Genomic DNA, 25,180 nt, shown 5'->3' with positions numbered 1-25,180 from the left:
AGACACGTCTCTCTAACATGCTGACCAGACCAGACACGTCTCTCTAACATGCTGACCAGACCAGACACGTCTCTCTAACATGCTGACCAGACCAGACACGTCTCTCTAACATGCTGACCAGACCAGACACGTCTCTCTAACATGCTGACCAGACACGTCTCTCTAACATGCTGACCAGACACGTCGCTCTAACATGCTGACCAGACCAGACACGTCTCTCTAACATGCTGACCAGACACGTCTCTCTAACATGCTGACCAGACCAGACACGTCTCTCTAACATGCTGACCAGACCAGACACGTCTCTCTAACATGCTGACCAGACCAGACACGTCGCTCTAACATGCTGACCAGACCAGACACGTCTCTCTAACATGCTGACCAGACCAGACACGTCTCTCTAACATGCTGACCAGACCAGACACGTCTCTCTAACATGCTGACCAGACCAGACACGTCTCTCTAACATGCTGACCAGACCAGACACGTCGCTCTAACATGCTGACCAGACCGGACACGTCTCTCTAACATGCTGACCAGACCAGACACGTCTCTCTAACATGCTGACCAGACCAGACACGTCTCTCTAACATGCTGACCAGACCGGACACGTCTCTCTAACATGCTGACCAGACCAGACACGTCTCTCTAACATGCTGACCAGACCAGACACGTCTCTCTAACATGCTGACCAGACACGTCTCTCTAACATGCTGACCAGACCAGACACGTCTCTCTAACATGCTGACCAGACCGGACACGTCTCTCTAACATGCTGACCAGACCAGACACGTTGCTCTAACATGCTGACCAGACCAGACACATCTCTCTAACATGCTGACCAGACAGGACACGTCTCTCTAACATGCTGACCAGACCAGACACGTCTCTCTAACATGCTGACCAGACCAGACACGTCTCTCTAACATGCTGACCAGACAGGACACGTCTCTCTAACATGCTGACCAGACCAGACACGTCTCTCTAACATGCTGACCAGACCAGACACGTCTCTCTAACATGCTGACCAGACCAGACACGTCTCTCTAACATGCTGACCAGACCAGACTCGTCTCTCTAACATGCTGACCAGACCAGACACGTCTCTCTAACATGCTGACCAGACCAGACACGTCTCTCTAACATGCTGACCAGACCAGACACGTCTCTCTAACATGCTGACCAGACCGGACACGTCGCTCTAACATGCTGACCAGACCGGACACGTCGCTCTAACATGCTGACCAGACCGGACACATCTCTCTAACATGCTGACCAGACACGTCTCTCTAACATGCTGACCAGACCAGACACGTCTCTCTAACATGCTGACCAGACACGTCTCTCTAACATGCTGACCAGACCAGACACGTCTCTCTAACATGCTGACCAGACACGTCTCTCTAACATGCTGACCAGACCAGACACGTCTCTCTAACATGCTGACCAGACCAGACACGTCTCTCTAACATGCTGACCAGACCAGACACGTCTCTCTAACATGCTGACCAGACCAGACACGTCTCTCTAACATGCTGACCAGACCAGACACGTCTCTCTAACATGCTGACCAGACCAGACACGTCTCTCTAACATGCTGACCAGACCAGACACGTCTCTCTAACATGCTGACCAGACCAGACACGTCTCTCTAACATGCTGACCAGACCAGACACGTCTCTCTAACATGCTGACCAGACACGTCTCTCTAACATGCTGACCAGACACGTCGCTCTAACATGCTGACCAGACCAGACACGTCTCTCTAACATGCTGACCAGACACGTCTCTCTAACATGCTGACCAGACACGTCTCTCTAACATGCTGACCAGACCAGACACGTCTCTCTAACATGCTGACCAGACCAGACACGTCTCTCTAACATGCTGACCAGACCGGACATGTCGCTCTAACATGCTGACCAGACACGTCTCTCTAACATGCTGACCAGACCAGACACGTCTCTCTAACATGCTGACCAGACCAGACACGTCTCTCTAACATGCTGACCAGACCAGACACGTCTCTCTAACATGTTGACCAGATCAGACACATCTCTCTAACATGCTGACCAGACCAGACACGTCTCTCTAACATGCTGACCAGACCAGACACGTCTCTCTAACATGCTGACCAGACCAGACACGTCTCTCTAACATGCTGACCAGACCAGACACGTCTCTCTAACATGCTGACCAGACCAGACACGTCTCTCTAACATGCTGACCAGACCAGACACGTCTCTCTAACATGCTGACCAGACCAGACACGTTGCTCTAACATGCTGACCAGACCAGACACGTTGCTCTAACATGCTGACCAGACCAGACACGTCTCTCTAACATGCTGACCAGACCAGACACGTCTCTCTAACATGCTGACCAGACCAGACACGTCTCTCTAACATGCTGACCAGACCAGACACGTCTCTCTAACATGTTGACCAGACCGGACACGTCTCTCTAACATGCTGACCAGACCAGACACGTCTCTCTAACATGCTGACCAGACCAGACACGTCTCTCTAACATGCTGACCAGACCAGACACGTCTCTCTAACATGCTGACCAGACCAGACACGTCTCTCTAACATGCTGACCAGACCGGACACGTCTCTCTAACATGCTGACCAGACCAGACACGTCTCTCTAACATGCTGACCAGACCGGACACGTCTCTCTAACAAGCTGACCAGACCGGACACGTCGCTCTAACATGCTGACCAGACCGGACACGTCGCGTACGCGAGCAGCGTCGCAAAATACATTTAAAAATCCATGTTATTCAATTATTGCACCCACACTGCTCGCGCGCGCCAAAGAGAGTCTGCGACACCAAGGGCTAAAATAGATGTCGTTCCTATTTCTGACGCAGATCGCGCTGCAAGTCCTGCCTCTCCCATCTCCTCATTGGTTTATAGAAGCAGGTATCCACGTGCCATCTCCTCATTGGTTTATAGAAGCAGGTACCCACGTGCCATCTCCTCATTGGTTATACCCACGTGGGTGATAGAAAGACGAAAACTGTTTTGCCGGTAGTCGTGGTAATACAATGAAAGTTTAGATGCGATCACCATATAATTTAAATGATGAAAAAGCCTGGAAGGAGGAGCGATGACTAGAAACGATTCGGTTGGTCGTTTTATATGTGGATTAATTGTCGGAGTAGAGATCCTTGTCCATTTCAGGTAAAATAACAACTCAATGTTTATATCCCAGGACAAATTAGCTAGCAACAGCAAGCTAGCTAAATAGGACAAATTAACGTTAGCTAGCAAGTGCAAGCTACCTAGCTAAAATACCATACATGTTTAATGCTTTTCGACCTGTCCCCAAATTAATGTAATTGGTTCAGAGTTTGTTTTGATATTTTAACCTGCGTGTCGTGATCGCGTTTGGTGTGAGGGGGCAAAATAAATTTATGCACGATAGCGCACGATGGCGCACGCGCGCAGCCGGTTTGGGCAAGCTGTTAGGCACTGCATCTTAGTGCAAGAGGCAGCACTACAGTCCCTGGTTCAAATCCAGGCTGTTTCAAATTCGGCGCACAATTGGCACAGCGTCGTCCGGATTTGGCCGGGGTAGGCCATCATTGTAAACAAGAATTTGTTATTAACCTCTAATTCCTCCCAATCCCGGATCCGGGAGCACCCCCATCAGTAAAAAAGCTGACTAGCATAGCCTAGCATAGCGTCACAAGTAAATACTAGCATCTAAATATCATTAAATCACAAGTCCAAGACACCAGATGAAAGATACACATCTTGTGAATCCAGCCATCATTTCTGATTTTTAAAATGTTTTACAGGGAAGACACAATATGTAAATCTATTAGCTAACCACGTTAGCAAAAGACACCACTTTTTTTACTCCACCATTTTTTTCCTGCATAGGTAGCTATCACAAATTTGACCAAATAAAGATATAAATAGCCACTAACCAAGAAACAACTTCATCAGATGACAGTCTGATAACATATTTATTGTATAGCATATGTTTTGTTAGAAAAATGTGCATATTTCAGGTATAAATCATAGTTTACCATTGCAGCCAACATCACAACTCTCACCAAAGCGACTAGAATAACTACAGAGAGCAACGTGAATTACCTAAATACTCATCATAAAACATTTCTGAAAAATACACAGCGTACAGCAAATGAAAGACAAACATCTTGTGAATCCAGCCAATATTTCAGATTCTTTAAGTGTTTTACAGCGAAAACACAATATAGCATTATATTAGCTTACCACAATAGCCAGAAACACAAGCCATTTACCAGCAGCAAAGGTTAGCGATCGTAAGAAACAAGCAAAAGATATATAATTTTTGACTAACCTTCATAAACTTCTTCAGATGACAGTCCTGTAACATCATATTACACAATGCATATAGGGTTTGTTCGAAAATGTGCATATGTAGCGGCACAAATCGTGGTTATACAATGTGATTAGTGGCCAAACTTCAAGCAATCTGTCCGGCGCCATCTTGGAGAGGCACCTAATCTAATCGATAACTAATCATAAACTTGACTAAAAAATACAGGTTGGACAGCATATGAAAGATACATTAGTTCTTAATGCAACCGCTGTGCTAGATTTTTAAAATTAACGTTACTACGCATACAGCGTGCGCTAAAGCGAGACCGCACCGAAATTCATGGCGGAATTATTGTTTAACATTTGTCAACATAAATACGAATTAACAGCATAAAGACTTCTTACTATTTGCTGAGCTTCCATCAGAATCTTGGGCAAGGTGTCCTTTCTCCAGGACAATCGTCTTTTGGTTGAAAGATGTCCTCGTCTCCTGTAGAAATAGCAGCTAACGCTAGCCATGTGCTGGAGAGGTGTCCAACTCGCGATAGCGCGTGACAAAGAAATTCCAGAAAATCGCAATAAACTGATATAAACTGCTATAAGTCGGTTTAAATTAACTACCTTATGAAGTTTTTAAGACAAAAATCAAATTAAATCAGAGCCGGAGATATAGAACTGCTAAAACGAAAACTTTTCAAGACGCCATGGTGATGTCCCTCCTGCGTCAGGCCCCCCGTTGAAAAGATCGGACCTTCCGTTCCAAGAGCTTTTATAGTGCCCCAGATGGTGCAATCCACTCCATTCAAATTCTCACCGCTTACTGACATCTAGAGGAAGGCGTATGCAGTGCATGTAGCCCCATAGCTTACATGGGAATTTATAAACTGACCCTAGAACAGAGACCTCGATTTCAGAAATCTCACTTCCTGACAGGAAGTGTGCTGCAGAATGAGTTCTGTTTCACTCAGAGAAATAATTCAAACGGTTTTAGAAACTAGAGAGTGTTTTCTATCCAATAGTAATAATAATATGCATATTGTACGAGCAAGAATTGAGTACGAGGCAGTTTAATTTGGGAACGAATTTTTACAAAATCGAAATGGCACCCCCCTATTGACAAGAAGTTTTAACTGACTTGCCTAGTAAAATAAAGGTTAAATTAAAACTATATATATTAATAAACTGAGTCCTGATTGGTTAGCCTTGGGCTGAAAGCCCTGGACGTGTCCTATCGATGGACACGTCCCACCTCTCTGAAAGACACCCAGAGAACGTTGCATCGTGTGGTTGTGTCACTTTCTAACTCGTGTTACTGACCTTCTCTTTCAACAGCCAGGACCGTCATGATATTAATCAGTACCTTTTTCTATAGGTGCAGAGGACCCATTTAGCCTCATCCTGTCCTAACCAGCTCTCTCATCAGCTGCTGTGTACAACCCCGACACTGGCTTTCAAGTGAACGATACGTTATAACAGACAGCAGTTCATTGCAGTCGGGTCGAAGGGAAACATACTGAGGGATTTTTACCACTGTGTCTTTCTCATTTCTGTATATTGTACGATTGTAAACTACTTTTTTGAGGAATGTGTTAGATTATTGGTAGTATCGCTGGTATTTTTAGGAGTTCTGTCATCTGGATTCATCTGGATTCATCTCTCACCATAGTAGACCCTCCAACTCTCCCAGGTCACATCTAACAACATGCACCTCTTCCCTCAGTGTGTTCAGTCCCTCCCCATTCATCCCACTAAGGCAACTGCATTAACCCTCGTTAAACCACAGTTAAATGAGGTTACCTATTCCTCTGCCACTGACCCACTGACTGCTTCAGTGGGGACGGGCTCACTGGTTAAAACATCATACTGTGTTAGAATGTAATAATCCCTAGTGATAATAAGATAATAACAATAATATTAATATATAATGCCTAGTGATAATAATAATATAATAATAGAATATAATCCCTCATGTGATATATTAATATATAATCCCTAGTGTTAATAATAATATATAATCCCTAGTGATAATAATAATATATAATCCCTAGTGATAATAATAATATATAATCCCTAGTGATAATAATAATATATTATCCCTAGTGTTAATAATAATATATAATCCCTAGTGTTAATAATAATATATAATCCCTAGTGTTGATAATAATATATAATCCCTAGTGATAATAATAATATATAATCCCTAGTGTTGATAATAATATATAATCCCTAGTGATAATAAAATAATAACAATAATATTAATATATAATGCCTAGTGATAATAATAATATAATAATAAAATATAATCCCTCCTGTGATATATTAATATAAAGTCCCTAGTGTTAATAATAACATATAATCCCTAGTGATAATAATAATATAATAATCATTAGTGTTAATAATAATATATAATCCCTAGTGTTAATAATAATATATAATCCCTATTGTTCATAATAATATATCATCATTAGTGTTAATAATAATATATAATCCCTAGTGTTAATAATAATATATTATAATATTATATAATCATTAGTGTTAGTAATAATATATAATCCCTAGTGTTGATAATAATATATAATCCCTAGTGTTGATAATAATATATAATCATTAGTGTTAATAATAATATATTATAATATATAATCCCTAGTGTTGATAATAATATATAATCCCTAGTGTTAATAATAATATATAATCCCTAGTGTTAATAATAATATATAACCCTAGTGATAATAATAATATATAATCATTAGTGTTAATAATATATTATAATATATAATCCCTAGTGATAATAATAATATATAATCCCTAGTGTTGATACTAATATATCATCATTAGTGTTAATAATAATATATAATCCCTAGTGTTAATAGTAATATATAATCCCTAGTGTTGATAATAATATATAATCCCTAGTGTTGATAATAATATATAATCATTAGTGGTAATAATAATATATTATAATATATAATCCCTATTGTTAATAATAATATATAATCTCTAGTGATAATAATAATATATAATCCCTAGTGTTGATAATAATAATATATAATCCATCGTGATGATAATATTAGTGTTAATAATAATATATTATAATAATATATCATCATTCGTGTTAATAGTAATATATAATCCCTAGTGTTGATAATAATATATAATCCCTAGTGTTAATAATAATATATAATCCCTAGTGATAATAATAACGTTTCATCCCTAGTGATAATAATAATATATTAATAAAATATAATGCCTAGTGTTAATAATAATATATAATCCCTAGTGATAATAATAATATTTAATCACTAGTGTTAATAATAATATATAATCCCTAGTGGTAATAATAATATATAATCCCTAGTGATAATAATAACGTTTCATCCCTAGTGATAATAATAATATATTAATAAAATATAATGCCTAGTGTTAATAATAATATATAATCCCTAGTGATAATAATAATATATAATCCCTAGTGTTGATACTAATATATAATCCCTATTGTTAATAATAATATATAATCCCTAGTGATAATAATAATATATAATCCCTAGTGTTGATAAAAAATATATAATCCCTAGTGTTAATAAAAAATATATAATCCCTAGTGTTGATAAAAAATATATAATCCCTAGTGTTAATAATAATATTTAATCATTAGTGTTAATAATAATATAATATAGTAATATATAATCCCTAGTGTTGATAATAATATCATATATAATCCCCAGTGTTAAAAATAATATAATATGTAATCCCTAGTGTTAATAATAATAATAATAATAATAATAAAATCCCTACTGTTAATAATAATGTAATAATAATATATTGGATAAATCAATCTTGCTCTATCACTCTGCTACGCTACTGTACATAGAACACCACCCTTCATTATGACTTCATTTCCTTTTCACACAGGAAGTAGAGTTCCCGGCAGGAAGTTAAAAAAAAATGCAATAATATCTTGTTTAAGCAATAATCTTCTGGCTTGATATAGAATCACAGGAATATATTTTACTGAATAGTGCTTACCTTTAACATTCCATGTTATCAACCCCTGTAAGCTTTTATTCTGCGCACTGTTTACAGAAAGACGAGCTTCATTAGTAGTAGGTTACATGCTAACAAGTTGTGGTGTTGACGGAACTGTACTGTAGGCTACAGCAAGCAAGCAGCGGAACGTGACATGAACATTCAATTATTCACAATAATACATTCACAATAATAGTTCATCATTTAATACCAATGATGCATTTTGTTGCTCTATTGGCTTTTAAGATCTAAGAAGATAGTTTCAGAAGAGATGAGCCACCACCCCAAACACATTGTTGGAAGAGTTTAAGGGCTGAAAAGGAAGGCTTTTCCCCTATAATAATGCCTGTCTAACTTGCCTCTCTTACCCCCCCTCCTCCTCCTGCACCTCCGCCCATCCTGTGTAGGGTTACTTTAGTGATCCTTGGAATGTTTTTGACTTCCTCATCGTAATTGGCAGCATAATAGACGTCATTCTGAGTGAGATCAACGTAAGTACATCGCCACCCCTCTCTCTCCACTCGCTCTGTCCCTCTCTCTCTCTCTCTCTCTTCTCTTTTCTCTTTCCTTCTCTTTCTTTGTGACAATCTTGTCTTCTATAGCACCATTCTCTGGTGTGGTTTCTTTCCCAAAAGTCCACCCTCCTCCCTTCCTCTCCCCTCTTCCTTCCTCCATCATTCATTTCAAGATGGCCGCTCTCATTCGGAGTTTCCAAGGCATCAAGTGGTGAAAAAAAAGGTGCTTCCTCGTTCTTCACAGTACACAGAACAACAGTTGAGCGTTCTAGAGTACCGAAAGAGTTCTAGAGTAGTGAAAGAGTTCTAGAGTACTGAACGAGTTCTAGAGTACTGAACGAGTTCTAGAGTACTGAAAGGGTTCTTGAGTACTGAAAGGGTTCTAGAGTAGTGAAAGGGTTCTATTCGTTAGGCCTGAGAAGAGAGACCTGGCTCTAAAGCAAGACTATGACATGTCCTAAGGTTTTCACTTTGACTAACAACTAACTAACCAAAGAAACTCAACTATTCTTTTTTTAAACGGATTGTTTTGGTTGTGATTTTGTTATTGTTGTTGTTTATTGATGTTGTTTTCCCACATGGACAAGCATGACTGGTCGCCGCTTCTCCTCTCGATCATCTTGGATTTCGCTCCTTTTATTTCCTCCCGTTTTCAAACTGTCATTTAATTTTCAACCAATGTCCTTCCTCCCTCTCTACCTTCCGCTAATCACAGAGGTTCATATATAACTGTTTTCTTTCTTATCTTTCTCCTCCCTCTCTCCTTTTGTTGCTTCTTTTCTTTCCATTTTCTTTTCTTTGTTTGTTTGTTTGTTTGTTTGTTTGTTTGTTTCTTCCGCCCAACGCAGCATTATTTTGTTGATGCATGGAACACATTTGATGCCTTAATAGTTGTGGGTAGCGTTGTTGACATAGCGATCACTGAGGTTAACGTAAGTAGCCCACCTTTCAGTCTGCCTGCCTACCTCTCACTCTCACCTCTGAGCATCAATAGAATGTAGACTATTGCATTCTCTCAGCACCTGTTTGGGGTTTGTTTTTGTACATTTCTTTCAATGTATATTATCATCACAATTGGGGACATGTGAAATCCCCAAGGCATGACCGACACTGTATAGCATGATTGGGGGGGGAAATGGGTGATATATTCAGGCCTGAAGAAAAAGTCATTGTAAACTGTTTGTTTACAACAAGCCTTTAGCTTGTATGAAAAACGATGTATGTAGACGTACATTTATTCATGAATATTTACTGGTGAGTGATGTCACCTTTCATGAGAAATTCCTGGCCTTGTTCATAATGTAAACAAAAGGTGACCAGAAAATAAACAGAAATGTATCTCCTATATAAAAGACATTTAGTCTCTATTGAGGGGCTCCCGAGTGGCGCAGCGGTCTAAGGTACTGTATCTCAGTGCAAGAGGTGTCACTACAGTCCCCGGTTCGTATCCAGGCTGTATCACATCTGGCCGTGATTGGGAGTCCCATAGGGCGGCGCACAATTGGCCCAGCGTCGTCTCAGTTTGGCCGGGGGTAGGCCGTCATTGTAAATAAGAATTTGTTCTTAACTGACTTGCCTAGTTAAATAAAAAAATGGCATTTTGTCCCTAGCGAATCTAGATCTGTATTTTGAGACATCCCATGATGAGACATGAGAACTATTGACTGAGTATTTACACTCTTAAAGGCAAATGTGAACATTTTGCTTCTTCATATTCATCATCTCCAGCACCACCACAACATCAAATGGTGCGTTTCTATGATAAGGAGTAAAAAACCACAGAGGAAGACAGGTGTTTCCAATGACCTCATCAACCAATTAGTAATGCCTACTCATAATTGGTTAAAATCACATGATGCGCACCGATGATGTCATTGGAAACATTTATCTTCCTCTATATTTTTCTATTATAAAACAGAAACACCATTTTCACCAACGTTGATGTTGTGGTGGTGCTGGAAAGGAAGTTGAAAAATGTTGAAAAATGTTAAACATTTCCTTTAAAACCAAGCTTACAGGTGAATCCTGCCGTAGCTCAATACCTTTCATACCTGAGTCTATTGCATTAAATGGACCTAGTAGCTTATTTGGTCAATAGCTCCATCATATAGCAGCTCAATACTGTCTGTAACTGTGTCAAATTTACAATTTGATAGATCCATAGTTGATCTGGGCTTATCTGTCTATTGTATCTGACGGTCAGTTCATAAACCTTTCATCTCTCTGGGACAGCATAGCGGAATAGCCAGCTTTCCTTTCACAAGTCATGAAAGACACTTCACCCACTCCTCTAGATGACAACAGTCCACGGTTTTAGATCACTAACAAAGTCACGTTTCTGACAACAGAAAGTGACTCAAAATGCTACTTTGAGTGTGCTGATTATATTAGTTATATGTTGTATATGTGTATATGCGTTGTAATGGTGTAGTACCTGTGCTTGTAGTGGTCTTTACACACAAGTCCTTCTAGAATTTCTTTGAGACTAAATTCAACTATTTCCTTATAGTAGCAACTTGTACCTATTAGTTCTGCTCGTGTCCTATAGCTGAGTTGAATAGTTAACCCTTTGAGAAGCAGGCTGCCCTGTGGATGACAAGTGTGGTTTTCTTCTCTTTGAAAGTGAAGCTATCTGACCACGAGAGGTTTGACCAAGGTCTTTATGAATGACCAGAATGACCAGTTCTTTACCAGTATCTGCCGGGCCAGATATATATACCCTCCTCTGCTATACCAGTCACTCACCCTTTACCCTGCACTCAGTTTGGTTTTGCCTTTGGTTTTGCCGTTTGACATTTATTTTGATTTGATTAATCTTTAACCTAGGCATGACCCTAGTCTTCTTCTTCTTCTCTGGTGGTCTGATTGATTGACGAGCCTCACTGTTCTTGCATCTTATTTTGATTTTTTTTAGAAACCCTCTGCACTTGTACCTCCTGGTAATGGTAACCTAATAGCCACCAAAATATCAGGAAGACACTCACTGTTTTTTGTGTTGTTTAAGTGAGTGTGTATTGGCCTTGATAAAGTGGTGTTATTAGGATAGCGGATTAGATGCCCCCCCCCCCAACCCACCCTTCCTCCCCCTCCCATCCTATTTCCCCAACTCTACTCTACATAGCTACCCCCCTCCAGTTATTCTGACCAGAAGGTGCTTCTTAAAACAATTTTCAGTTTAGTTTTTAATTTGACAGTTGATTTAATTTGAGTGGTTTGAATTATTTTTCTGTTGGTTTGATATGTGTTTAGAAGGGTTATGAAAAGAAGTTGCGTTTTGTTGCCATGGCGATGGTGTCTTGCAGGCGATGATGCCACAGCTACATTTCTCCTCCCCCTCGGAATGCCTCTCTCTCCTCCATCATGTCTGTCTGAACTGATCTCTCACTCTTCATCTTCTTTTGGATGTTTACTTCTATCTTTCCTCTCATTGGTTGATTTGTGGTGCTCTTGCTCACCCTGAAATGCACGTTGGGTAACCTGGGTCTCTTCGCCAACGTTAGAGGACTTTAACAAACTAACGTTAACTAACCGAGGTGAACCTAGACTCTTAGAAACAAAGGTGGTATCTACAACCTAAAAGGCTTCTTCAACTGTCCCCATGGGAGAACCCTTTGAAGAACTATCTTTGGTTCCAGATAGAACCCTTTTGGTTCCAGGTAGAACCCTTTTGGGTTCCAGGTAGAACCCTTTTGGGTTCCAGGTAGAACCCTTTTGGGTTCCAGGTAGAACCCTTTCCACAGAGAGTTCTACCTGGAATCAGAAAATGTTCTAACTGGATCTAAAATGAGTTCTCCTATGGGGACAGCAGAAGAACCCATTTGGAACCCTTTATTCTAAGAGTGTATATCATCTCGGCCTCTAAGAATGATTGGAGTTGTCTTCAGAAACGATCTGCCAACGGGGCCAAGCATTATAACAATACGAGGGAGGAATTCAATTTACTTTTAATATACAAAGGTCAGTTCAACTAATTGAATCAAATAAAAAGAGGACATGAGAAGCTTCTACAATGTGGAACCATTCTAACCAGCCCTGCTATCCCAGATATGAAATAACAGTCTTATACAGAGACCTGGGTTACCTATACAGTTCACTTCAACTGTAATGATTATGTGCAATGTGAAGAGAAAAAACAGTATTTTTTAAAAAGTGATTTAAAATGTCCGTTGCTTTGAGGAGTGATTGTTTGACTGTATAATAATCACAACTCACATCTTCACAGTTGGACTGGAAGTTTTAGTGAAGTGATTGTGTCGTGTGTTACTCAGACCCCCCCCCCTCCCTTCACAATACAACATGCAGGATACTCAGACCCCCCCCCCCTCACAATACAACATGCAGGATACTCAGCCCCCCCCCCCCCCCCCCTCACAATACAACATGCAGGATACTCAGACCCCCCCCCCCCTCACAATACAACTTGCAGGATATCACTGCAGGACTAGACAACCCAGAACCATCACGTTTTCAACTTCAAAACAGTTGATGAGCATTTTGACAATGATTCAGTGTAGTTTCATTGGTTGAAATGTCTGATGGTAGTTCTGCAGTGGATTTACAGTCCAACATAATTCTAGTGTTTTACCCTAAACATGTAGAGCCGTCATATCACCTCCTACTCCCCAGATACACCCCCCCACCCCGAAATCCCCGATCCACGCCAACCCAGGGCCTCAAAACACCCCCCCCCCCCGAAATCCCCGATCCACGCCAACCCAGGGCCTCAAAACACACACACACACACACACACACACACACACACACACACTCACACTCACACCCTTTCTGTATTAGACACACCTTTGCTCAGTCACTTAATATCTGAAAGACTATACATAGTCTCCCATAATGTGGCACTGCTCACTGCCTGTCAGTGACTGACATTGTCAACATAATTGTGCCTACTTGACACACACACACACACACACACACACACACACACACACACACACACACACACACACACACACACACACACACACACACACACACACCCTTAACCTCACACTCTCTCTGAAATACACCACTTCCCTTTACATTACCCCCTGTCTCTACAGAGATTCAGCCTTCTGTCATGTCTACTGTGTGGGTCATGCCAGTAGAAAAAGATGGAGTCTCTCCCGTGTAAAAACCGCTGGTAAAACAGCGCCCCCTGTTGTTCAAACTACTAACTGTACGTGTCCATCTGACTAACTGTATACATCTGGCTGCTGAGTTACAGTCACACTGACAAACCAAGATCACAGATCCTTACTGTTACTTCCCAGTTTTCACTCAGTCATACATTGATGTCAATGGGAGACGGGAGTGAAAAGCAGTCCCTGTCTCGTGGCTGCAGTACTGGGGACGGCCAGTTGATGGCTCCCTACCCAGGGACCATGTAACAGACCTCCCCTCGTGTTGCTGTCCCCATAAGGTTCTGTACTGTATGTAGCTAGACCTGGTAGAAAGACAGAGACAGCTATAGAGATAGAGCCCCTCGCCCCCTTCACACACACACAAACACACACACACACACACACACACACACACACACACACACACACACACACACACACACACACACACACACACACACACACACAGATAGAAACACAGACATATAGAAACACAGACATATAGACACACTACATACATATAGACACACAGAGCCCCTCTACCCTCGGCCCCCTCACACACACACACACACACACACACACACACACACACACACACACACACACACACACACACACACACACACACAGATAGAAACACACACACACACACACACACACACACACACAATGCTTGGTGCACAATCTTACTGTACACCCCCACCGGTCCCAGCAGCAGCAGCAGGGTCTGGGCTACTATAGCTTTCATCTGTCTGTCTTTCTTTAAAGCCAGCTGACTCTTCTACCACCACCTCCTCCTCCTCCTCCTCCCAACCCCCCGCGGTAAGAACAATGGTACCCACGGTAACCTCCGTCTCCACCAGCCCTTCATCCCTCCACCCCCATCACCAGCAGCATGCCAGCTGTGCCAGCGTCACAAAGTGTGTGTGTGTGTGTGTGTGTGTGTGTGTGTGTGTGTGTGTGTGTGTGTGTGTGTGTGTGTGTGTGTGTGTGTGTGTGTGTGTGTGTGTGTGTGTGTGTGTGTGTGTGTGTGTGTGTGTGTGTGTGTGTGAACAAAGGGGATGCCCACGCCCGTGCTGGGGTTTTAGACTGTGGCTAAGTATTCTGTAGTCGCTGTCGTGTTGTCATCGCTCTCAGGCAAAAAAAAAAAAACTTGGCTCGCTCCTCTTCCTCCTCCTCCTCCGTGTCCTCTATTAATGGTGCTCTGTCATTGGTGCAAGCCATGGTCACGCGGTCATCTACCTTTCTTTCTCTCTCTTTATCTCTATCAGTCTTTCTTTATCTCTCTCTCTCTCTCTCTCTCTCTCTCTCTCTGTGTGGCACAGTTGCTCCCCCTACTGTCCTCCTGTGGTTTTACCTCCTTGACTTAAACACAGAGCTGGTGGCTCTATGAGGAATAATACATAATAACCAATGGTTCAATGCATTGCCTTGTTGTTGTTCAGTCTGGTGAAGGTTGTGGAACTAGTTTCTACTGTGTAAAAGTTGTTTGTTGTTGTTCAGTCTGGTGAAGGTTGTAGAACTAGTTTCTACTGTGTAAAAGTTGTTTGTTGTTGTTCAGTCTGGTGAAGGTTGTGGAACTAGTTTCTACTGTGTTAAAGTTGTTTGTTGTTGTTCAGTCTGGTGAAGGTTGTAGAACTAGTTTCTACTGTGTTAAAGTTGTTTGTTGTTGTTCAGTCTGGTGAAGGTTGTGGAACTAGTTTCTACTGTGTTAAAGTTGTTTGTTGTTGTTGTTCAGTCTGGTGAAGGTTGTAGAACTAGTTGCTACTGTGTTAAAGTTGTTTGTTGTTGTTCAGTCTGGTGAAGGTGTGGAACTAGTTTCTACTGTGTTAAAGTTGTTTGTTGTTGTTCAGTCTGGTGAAGGTGTGGAACTATTTTCTACTGTGTTAAAGTTGTTTGTTGTTGTGTTTTGTAGTTTGTTGTCTCTGTTTGGTCGAAGATATTATCTGCTGTGATGTGTCAGTGTGTATGGTGTAGTTTAAGGTCAGTTGGGTTGTTTTGTCAAGTTGTGGCTTTATGAATTCTTAAGGGCCTCCCAAGGTACTCTAGTTAATCAAATGTTGTCCGAACTTAAATTGAAAGGAACATTTTGCCTATAGAGGATTGTGTAAATATTTCATAGCCTAGTTTTTATTTGGAGGCTTTTGAAATATTAATAGGACCATGAAAAGCTCTGCTCGTTTTCCTCTGGAGAACAGGAAGTGCAATGCATTGTATCTGTTAGTTGTATTCTCTGCTGGAGAACAGGAAGTGCAATGCATTGTATCTGTTAGTTGTATTCTCTGCTGGAGAACAGGAAGTGTAATGCATTGTATCGGTTAGTTGTATTCCCTGCTGGAGAACAGGAAGTGTAATGCATTGTATCTGTTAGTTGTATTCTCTGCTGGAGAACAGGAAGTGTAATGCATTGTATCTGTTAGTTGTATTCTCTGCTGGAGAACAGGAAGTGTAATGCATTGTGTCTGTTAGTTGTATTCTCTGCTGGAGAACAGGAAGTGTAATGCATTGTATCTGTTAGTTGTATTCTCTGCTGGAGAACAGGAAGTGTGATGCATTGTATCTGTTAGTTGTATTCTCTGCTGGAGAACAGGACGTGTAATGCATTGTATCTGTTAGTTGTATTCTCTGCTGGAGAACAGGAAGTGTAATGCATTGTATCTGTTAGTTGTATTCTCTGCTGGAGAACAGGAAGTGTAATGCATTGTATCTGTTAGTTGTATTCTCTTCTGGAGAACAGGACGTGTAATGCATTGTATCTGTTAGTTGTATTCTCTGCTGGAGAACAGGAAGTGTAATGCATTGTATGTGTTAGTTGTATTCTCTGCTGGAGAACAGGAAGTGTAATGCATTGTATCTGTTAGTTGTATTCTCTGCTGGAGAACAGGACGTGTAATGCATTGTATCTGTTAGTTGTATTCCCTGCTGGAGAACAGGACGTGTAATGCATTGTATCTGTTAGTTGTATTCCCTGCTGGAGAACAGGAAGTGTAATGCATTGTATCTGTTAGTTGTATTCCCTGCTGGAGAACAGGAAGTGTAATGCATTGTATCTGTTAGTTGTATTCCCTGCTGGAGAACAGGAAGTGTAATGCATTGTATCTGTTAGTTGTATTCCCTGCTGGAGAACAGGAAGTGTAATGCATTGTATCTGTTAGTTGTATTCTCTGCTGGAGAACAGGACGTGTAATGCATTGTATCTGTTAGTTGTATTCCCTGCTGGAGAACAGGACGTGTAATACATTGTATCTGTTAGTTGTATTCTCTGCTGGAGAACAGGAAGTGTAATGCATTGTATCTGTTAGTTGTATTCTCTGCTGGGGAACAGGAAGTGTAATGCATTGTATCTGTTAGTTGTATTCTCTGCTGGAGAACAGGAAGTGTAATGCATTGTATCTGTTAGTTGTATTCCCGTTTCTCATAAAGCCACCAGACGATTCTCTCCTAAACTCTTTTGTAGGTTGTTTTTGATGGGATGATTTGAAGGACTCGACAATGACTGACTTTTTAACTTTGTCTGTATGTGTCTGTGTATGTGTTTCTATCTGCAACTACGTGTGGGTGTGCACTTGCACACGGATGATCGTGTGTGTGTGTGTGTGTGTGTGTGTGTGTGTGTGTGTGTGTGTGTGTGTGTGTGTGTGTGTGTGTGTGTGTGTGTGTGTGTGTGTGTGTGTGTGTGTGTGTGTGTGTGTGTGTCTATTCATGTCTGTGTGTGTGTCTGTTCGTGTCTGTGTGTGTGTCTGTTCGTGTCTGTGTGTGTGTCTGTTCGTGTCTGTCTCTGTGTGTGTGTGTGTGTGTGTGTGTGTGTGTGTGTGTGTGTGTGTGTGTGTGTGTGTGTGTGTGTGTGTGTGTGTGTGTGTGTGTGTGTGTGTGTGTGTGTGTGTGTGTGTGTGTGTGTGTGTGTGTGTGTGTCTATTCGTGTCTGTGTGTGTGTCTGTTCGTGTCTGTGTGTGTGTCTGTTCGTGTCTGTCTCTGTGTGTGTGTGTGTGTGTGTGTGTGTGTGTGTGTGTGTGTGTGTGTGTGTGTGTGTGTGTGTGTGTGTGTGTGTGTGTGTGTGTGTGTGTGTGTGTGTGTGTGTGTGTGTGTGTGTGTATGTGTGTGTGTGTGTGTGTGTGTGTCTATTCATGTCTGTGTGTGTCTGTTCATGTCTGTGTGTGTGTGTCGGCTCTTGTGTGTGCTCGCATGTGTGTGTGAATGTCTGAATCCTCGTCTGTCCGTGTGTGTGTGTGTGTGTGTGTGTGTGTGTGTGTGTGTGTGTGTGTGTGTGTGTGTGTGTGCGTGTGCGTGTGCGTGTGCGTGTGCGTGTGCGTGTGTGTGTGTTGACGTCCGGTGCCTAACAAAAGGGACTACAAAACTCTGAAGATAACGCCAGGATCTCCATCACCTTCTTCCGGCTCTTCAGAGTGATGAGGCTGGTCAAACTGCTGTCTCGGGGAGAAGGGATACGGACCCTGCTGTGGACCTTCATCAAGTCCTTTCAAGTGAGGGGAGACTCAGACTCAAGTCAAGACCATTGACAATTGAGATGCAAGGGGGTCACGGGGGTCAACTCGAATTAAGTCAGTCAATTCAGGAGGGAAGTATACTGGAATGGAAATTCTATAAATCTGAGTTAGATATAACTGAGGTTTGGGAGGAAAGACCACACCTCAACGTCTTTTAGTTCTGCTCTGTACCTGGCCAATCATTTTTTTTTCAATATATATTTTAAATGAATTATCAATAAACCAATATTTTTTTTAGATCGCCTATTTATTTCTTTATTTAAGTTTTTCCATATTAGAATTTTCATTTCAAATCACTTCCTGAATTGAGTGTCTTAAATTCAGCTTGACCCTGACCCTGACCTTGACCCTGCTTGAGGGAGGAATGTAGACGGGAGGAATGATGTGTCCAGCTAACCAGTCAGCATCTAACTGTCTCTCAAAACCCCGATACCCTTCATATGCATGCTGTCATAGCCTACTCGCCATGCTACAGGTTAAGAAGGCTTACACGTTGAGATGGTATTTCTAGGGTGAAGATAAGATATCCTTCGTAGGTCCCATGTGGCTCAGTTGGTAGAGCATGGCGCTTGCAACGCCAGGGTCGTGGGTTCAATTCCCATGAGGGGACCAGGATGAAAATGTATGAACTTTAACACCAGTCTCTTTAAATAAGAGTTTCTGAACGTTTTAAATGTAGGTGGTTTTATAGGAGCACTCCCCCAAATAAAACCCAAAACCTTTGATAAAGGGGTTCTGATAAAATAGTTATTTATCTTGTGTTGGACAGTGGGGAAAAGGACTGTGACTATTTTTGCAGCAGTGTGTTACCGTAACATGTGTTTTTGGTGCTGTGGTGCTAGACAGTGTTGTTGACGTGTCACTGATCTCTCTCTGTCCCCCCCACCCCCCTAGGCCCTCCCCTATGTAGCACTGCTCATAGTGATGCTCTTTTTCATCTACGCCGTCATTGGAATGCAGGTAAGAACTGCTGGTCAGCCCCCGAGCATCTGGGATTGGTCCCGCCTTTTTCTCTCTGTTTCTCTCCTCTGTTTCTCTCCCCTCCCTCTGTTTCTCTCCCCTCCCTCTGTTTCTCTCCCTCCCTCTGTTTCTCTCCCCTCCCTCTGTTTCTCTCCCTCCCTCTGTTTCTCTCCCCTCCCTCTGTTTCTCTCCCTCCCTCTGTTTCTCTCCTCTGTTTCCCTCACTCTGTTTCTCTCCCTCCCTCTGTTTCTCTCCCCTCCCTCTGTTTCTCTCCCCTCCCTCTGTTTCTCTCCCCTTCCTCTGTTTCTCTCCCTCCCTCTGTTTCTCTCCCCTCCCTCTGTTTTTCTCCCCTCCCTCTGTTTCCCTCCCCTCCCTCTGTTTCTCTCCCTCCCTCTGTTTCTCTCCTCTGTTTCTCTCCCTCCCTCTGTTTCTCTCCCCTCCCTCTGTTTCTCTCCTCTGTTTCTCTCCTCTGTTTCTCTCCTCTAGCCAGTTCTGTCCTGTCTGTTTCTCTCCTCTAGCCAGTCCTGTCCTGTCTGTTTCTCTCCTCTAGCCAGTCCTGTCCTGTCTGTTTCTCTCCTCTAGCCAGTCCTGTCCTGTCTGTTTCTCTCCTCTAGCCAGTCCTGTCCTGTCTGTTTCTCTCCTCTAGCCAGTCCTGTCTGTGTCGCTGGCTGTTCTAACCTTTAACCCCAGGTTCTGTATGTTCTGTCCTGTTTTCTCCTCCACACTATAATAACCTTTCATCTCTCTACGTTGTATCTCTAGGGGCTGCTTTCCCAGGCACACTTTAAGCCTAGTCCAGGAATTACAAGCATGCATTGAAAGTGATTTTAATACCAGGACTAGGCTGAATCCATGTCTGGGCAACCAGCACTAGATGTTGTTACATTATATACATGCTGAGAAGCCTTGTGGTTATTGTCCTGTCTCCTCGGCCCCCTGTCCTCTGTGGCACTGACCTGACGATGTCACCTGTCCTCTGTGGTACTGACCTGACGATGTCACCTGTCCTCTGTGGTACTGACCTGACGATGTCACCTGTCCTCTGTGGCGTGGCTGTCTTGCACCATGTTGACCTGGCGTGCCCTGTGTCTCCTAACCACCTTGCCCCCTGCAGATGTTTGGTAAGATAGCCCTGAGAGACAACAGTCAGATCAACAGGAACAACAACTTCCAGACCTTCCCCCAGGCTACACTGCTGCTCTTCAGGTGAGCCACTCGTCTGTTCTGCACCTCTCTGTCCAGACTGTAAAACCACCGGCACAAATTCCTGATTTAAAAGCCCCCCGACAGATGTGAAGATCATGAAAGCCAACTCAGAGTCATGGTGTTTTATCAAACCCCTACGCTTCCTTTCCGTCTCTTCTGCACGCCGCGATGTCCTTTCCCACTTTTTGTTTGAAAACTCTACCTTTGAAGGTAGGACAACCATGCAGCATTTCACCCCCAGCTGGACCCTTCCTGGAACCCATTCTTCCTGTACAGTAGAGCCTTCCTGGAACCCATTCTTCCTGTACAGTAGACCCTTCCTGGAACCCATTCTTCCTGTACAGTAGAGCCTTCTGTGTGTGACAGCTGGTTGTTTACCTGTGCCCAGGTGTGCCACAGGCGAGGCGTGGCAGGAGATCATGCTGGCATGCGCCCCCATGCGACCCTGTGAGAAGGGGTCAGAGGTGGGGCCAGCCAGCGAGGACCAGTGTGGGAGTCACTTCGCTATCTTCTACTTCGTCAGCTTCTACATGCTCTGTGCCTTCCTGGTAAGTAGCTATGGAGAGCGGGGAGGGACAATCCCACTAGCTACAGAGAGAAAGGAGGAACAATCCCACTAGCTACGGAGAGCCAGGAGGGACAATCCCACTAGCTACAGAGAGCAGGGAGGGACAATCCAACTAGCTTCAGAGAGCAGGGAGGGACAATCCAACTAGCTTCAGAGAGCAGGGAGGGACAATCCCACTAGCTACAGAGAGCAGGGAGGGACAATCCCACTAGCTACAGAGAGCAGGGAGGGACAATCCTACTAGCTACAGAGAGCAGGGAGGGACAATCCCACTAGCTACAGAGAGCAGGGAGGGACAATCCTACTAGCTACAGAGAGCAGGGAGGGACAATCCCGCTAGCTACAGAGAGCAGGGAGGGACAATCCCACTAGCTACAGAGAGCCAGGAGGGACAATCCCACTAGCTACAGAGAGCAGGGAGGAACAATCCCACTAGCTACAGAGAGCAGGGAGGGACAATCCCACTAGTTACAGAGAGCAGGGAGGAACAATCCCACTAGCTACAGAGAGCAGGGAGGGACAATCCCACTAGCTACAGAGAGCAGGGAGGGACAATCCCACTAGCTACAGAGAGCAGGGAGGGACAATCCCACTAGTTACAGAGAGCAGGGAGGAACAATCCCACTAGCTACAGAGAGCAGGGAGGGACAATCCCACTAGTTACAGAGAGCCAGGAGGGACAATCCCTCTAGTTACAGAGAGCAGGGAGGAACAATCCCACTAGCTACAGAGAGCAGGGAGGGACAATCCCACTAGCTACAGAGAGCAGGGAGGGACAATCCCACTAGCTACAGAGAGCAGGGAGTGACAATCCCACTAGCTACGAAGAGCAGGGAGGAACAATCCCACTAGCTACAGAGAGCAGGGAGGGACAATCCCACTAGTTACAGAGAGCAGGGAGGGACAATCCCACTAGCTACAGAGAGCAGGGAGGGACAATCCCACTAGTTACAGAGAGCAGGGAGGGACAATCCCACTAGTTACAGAGAGCAGGGAGGGACAATCCCACTAGTTACAGAGAGCAGGGAGGGACAATCCCACTAGCTACAGAGAGCAGGGAGGGGCAATCCCACTAGCTACAGAGAGCAGGGAGGGACAATCCCACTAGCTACAGAGAGCAGGGAGGGACAATCCCACTAGCTACAGAGAGCAGGGAGGGACAATCCCACTAGCTACAGAGAGCAGGGAGGGACAATCCCACCAGCTACAAAGAGCAGGGAGGGACAATCCAACTAGCTACGGAGAGCAGGGAGGGACAATCCCACTAGCTACAGAGAGCAGGGAGGGACAATCCCACTAGCTACAGAGAGCAGGGAGGGACAATCCCACTAGCTACGGAGAGCAGGGAGGGACAATCCCACTAGCTACAGAGAACAGGGAGGGACAATCCCAATAGCTACAGAGAGCAGGGAGGGACAATCCCACTAGCTACAGAGAGCCAGGAGGGACAATCCCACTAGCTACAGAGAGCAGGGAGGGACAATCCCACTAGCTACAGAGAGCAGGGAGGGGCAATCCCACTAGCTACAGAGAGCAGGGAGGGACAATCCCACTAGCTTCAGAGAGCAGGGAGGGACAATCCCACTAGCTACAGAGAGCAGGGAGGGGCAATCCCACTAGCTACAGAGAGCAGGGAGGGATAATCCCACTAGTTACAGAGAGCCAGGAGGAACAATCCCACTAGCTACAGAGAGCAGGGAGGGACAATCCCACTAGCTACAGAGAGCAGGGAGGGACAATCCCACTAGCTAAAGAGAGCCAGGAGGGACAATCCCACTAGCTACAGAGAGCCAGGAGGGACAATTCCACTAGCTTCAGAGAGCAGGGAGGGACAATTCAACTAGCTTCAGAGAGCAGGGAGGGACAATCCCACTAGCTACAGAGAGCAGGGAGGGACAATCCCACTAGCTACAGAGAGCAGGGAGGGATAATCCCACTAGCTACAGAGAGCAGGGAGGGACAATCCCACTAGCTACAGAGAGCAGGGAGGGACAATCCCACTAGCTACAGAGAGCAGGGAGGGACAATCCCACTAGCTACGGAGAGCAGGGAGGGACAATCCCACTAGCTACAGAGAGCAGGGAGGGGCAATCCCACTAGCTACAGAGAGCAGGGAGGGACAATCCCACTAGCTACAGAGAGCAGGGAGGGACAATCCCACTAGCTACAGAGAGCAGGGAGGGACAATCCCACTAGTTACAGAGAGCAGGGAGGGACAATCCCACTAGCTACAGAGAGCAGGGAGGGACAATCCCACTAGCTACAGAGAGCCAGGAGGGACAATCCCACTAGCTACAGAGAGCCAGGAGGGACAATCCCACTAGCTACAGAGAGCAGGGAGGGACAATCCCACTAGCTACAGAGAGCCAGGAGGGACAATCCCACTAGCTACAGAGAGCCAGGAGGGACAATCCCACTAGCTAAAGAGAGCCAGGAGGGACAATCCCACTAGCTACAGAGAGCCAGGAGGGACAATCCCACTAGCTTCAGAGAGCAGGGAGGGACAATCCCACTAGCTACAGAGAGCCAGGAGGGACAATCCCACTAGCTTCAGAGAGCAGGGAGGGACAATCCCACTAGCTACAGAGAGCCAGGAGGGACAATCCCACTAGCTATAGAGAGCCAGGAGGGACAATCACACTAGCTACAGAGAGCAGGGAGGGACAATCCTACTAGCTACAGAGAGCCAGTAGGGACAATCCCACTAGCTACAGAGAGCCAGGAGGGACAATCACACTAGCTACAGAGAGCAGGGAGGGACAATCCTACTAGCTACAGAGAGCAGGGAGGGACAATCCCACTAGCTACAGAGAGCAGGGAGGGACAATCCCACTAGCTACAGAGAGCAGGGAGGGACAATCCCACTAGCTACAGAGAGCAGGGAGGGACAATCCCTCTAGTTACAGAGAGCAGGGAGGGACAATCCCACTAGCTACAGAGAGCAGGGAGGGACAATCCCACTAGCTACAGAGAGCAGGGAGGGACAATCCCACTAGTTACAGAGAGCAGGGAGGGATAATCCCACTAGCTACAGAGAGCAGGGAGGGACAATCCCACTAGCTACAGAGAGCAGGGAGGGACAATCCCACTAGCTACAGAGAGCAGGGAGGGACAATCCCACTAGCTACAGAGAGCAGGGAGGGACAATCCCACTAGCTACAGAGAGCAGGGAGGGACAATCCCACTAGTTACAGAGAGCAGGGAGGGACAATCCCACTAGCTACAGAGAGCAGGGAGGGACAATCCCACTAGCTACAGAGAGCAGGGAGGGACAATCCCACTAGCTACAGAGAGCAGGGAGGGACAATCCCACTAGCTACAGAGATAAACAGGGGCAATCCCACTAGCTACAGAGAGCAGGGAGGGACAATCCCACTAGCTACAGAGAGCAGGGAGGGACAATCCCACTAGCTACAGAGATAAAGGAGGGGCAATCCTACTAGCTACAGAGAGCAGGGAGGGACAATCCCACTAGCTACAGAGAGCAGGGAGGGACAATCCCTCTAGCTACAGAGAGCAGGGAGAGACAATCCCACTAGCTACAGAGAGAAAGGAGGGGCAATCCCACTAGTTACAGAGAGCAGGGAGGGACAATCCCACTAGTTACAGAGAGCAGGGAGGGACAATCCCACTAGCTACAGAGAGCAGGGAGGGACAATCCCACTAGCTACAGAGAGCAGGGAGGGACAATCCCACTACCTACAGAGAGAATGGAGGGGCAATCCCACTGGTAGAGAAACCCATAGTTTTGTATTCCATACATTTATAACAAATCAAAAGATGGTTTGCAGTCAACTTTACACTTGTAACATAATGACACACATGGACTGATCTTGATTTCCAGGTATTCAAGAGAGTTTTGTTATTGATCTGTCAGCTGTCATTGGGACTGTTGAGTTGATTATTCTGGTCTGTTATCTCTCTGTCAGCTGTCATTGGGACTGATGAGTTGATTATTCTGGTC

The 25,180-nt window shown here is 44.2% G+C and overlaps 1 protein-coding gene across 4 annotated transcripts in view; it reads left to right on the top strand.

Annotated features, from left to right (window-relative positions):
• cacna1c (calcium channel, voltage-dependent, L type, alpha 1C subunit) overlaps positions 1-25,180 on the top strand; it is a 546,860-nt gene that overhangs the window by 492,763 nt on the left and 28,917 nt on the right. For 2 of the 4 annotated variants that reach the window (XM_055905080.1, XM_055905079.1), the window contains exons 30-34: positions 9,709-9,792; positions 18,321-18,458; positions 19,377-19,442; positions 20,557-20,648; positions 21,037-21,196. In XM_055905080.1, the coding sequence (XP_055761055.1) occupies positions 9,709-9,792; positions 18,321-18,458; positions 19,377-19,442; positions 20,557-20,648; positions 21,037-21,196 (540 nt within the window). Of the gene's footprint in view, positions 1-8,752; positions 8,837-9,708; positions 9,793-14,745; positions 14,800-18,320; positions 18,459-19,376; positions 19,443-20,556; positions 20,649-21,036; positions 21,197-25,180 lie in introns of all 4 variants that reach the window. The other 2 variants (XM_055905081.1, XM_055905078.1) reach the window with 2 other exon arrangements.

Source organism: Salvelinus fontinalis, chromosome 39 (assembly GCF_029448725.1).
Source record: "Salvelinus fontinalis isolate EN_2023a chromosome 39, ASM2944872v1, whole genome shotgun sequence".
Classification (NCBI taxonomy): Eukaryota; Metazoa; Chordata; class Actinopteri; order Salmoniformes; family Salmonidae; genus Salvelinus; species Salvelinus fontinalis.
Note: the sequence above shows the minus strand (reverse complement) of the source record. Positions and strands in the feature narration are given on the sequence as shown.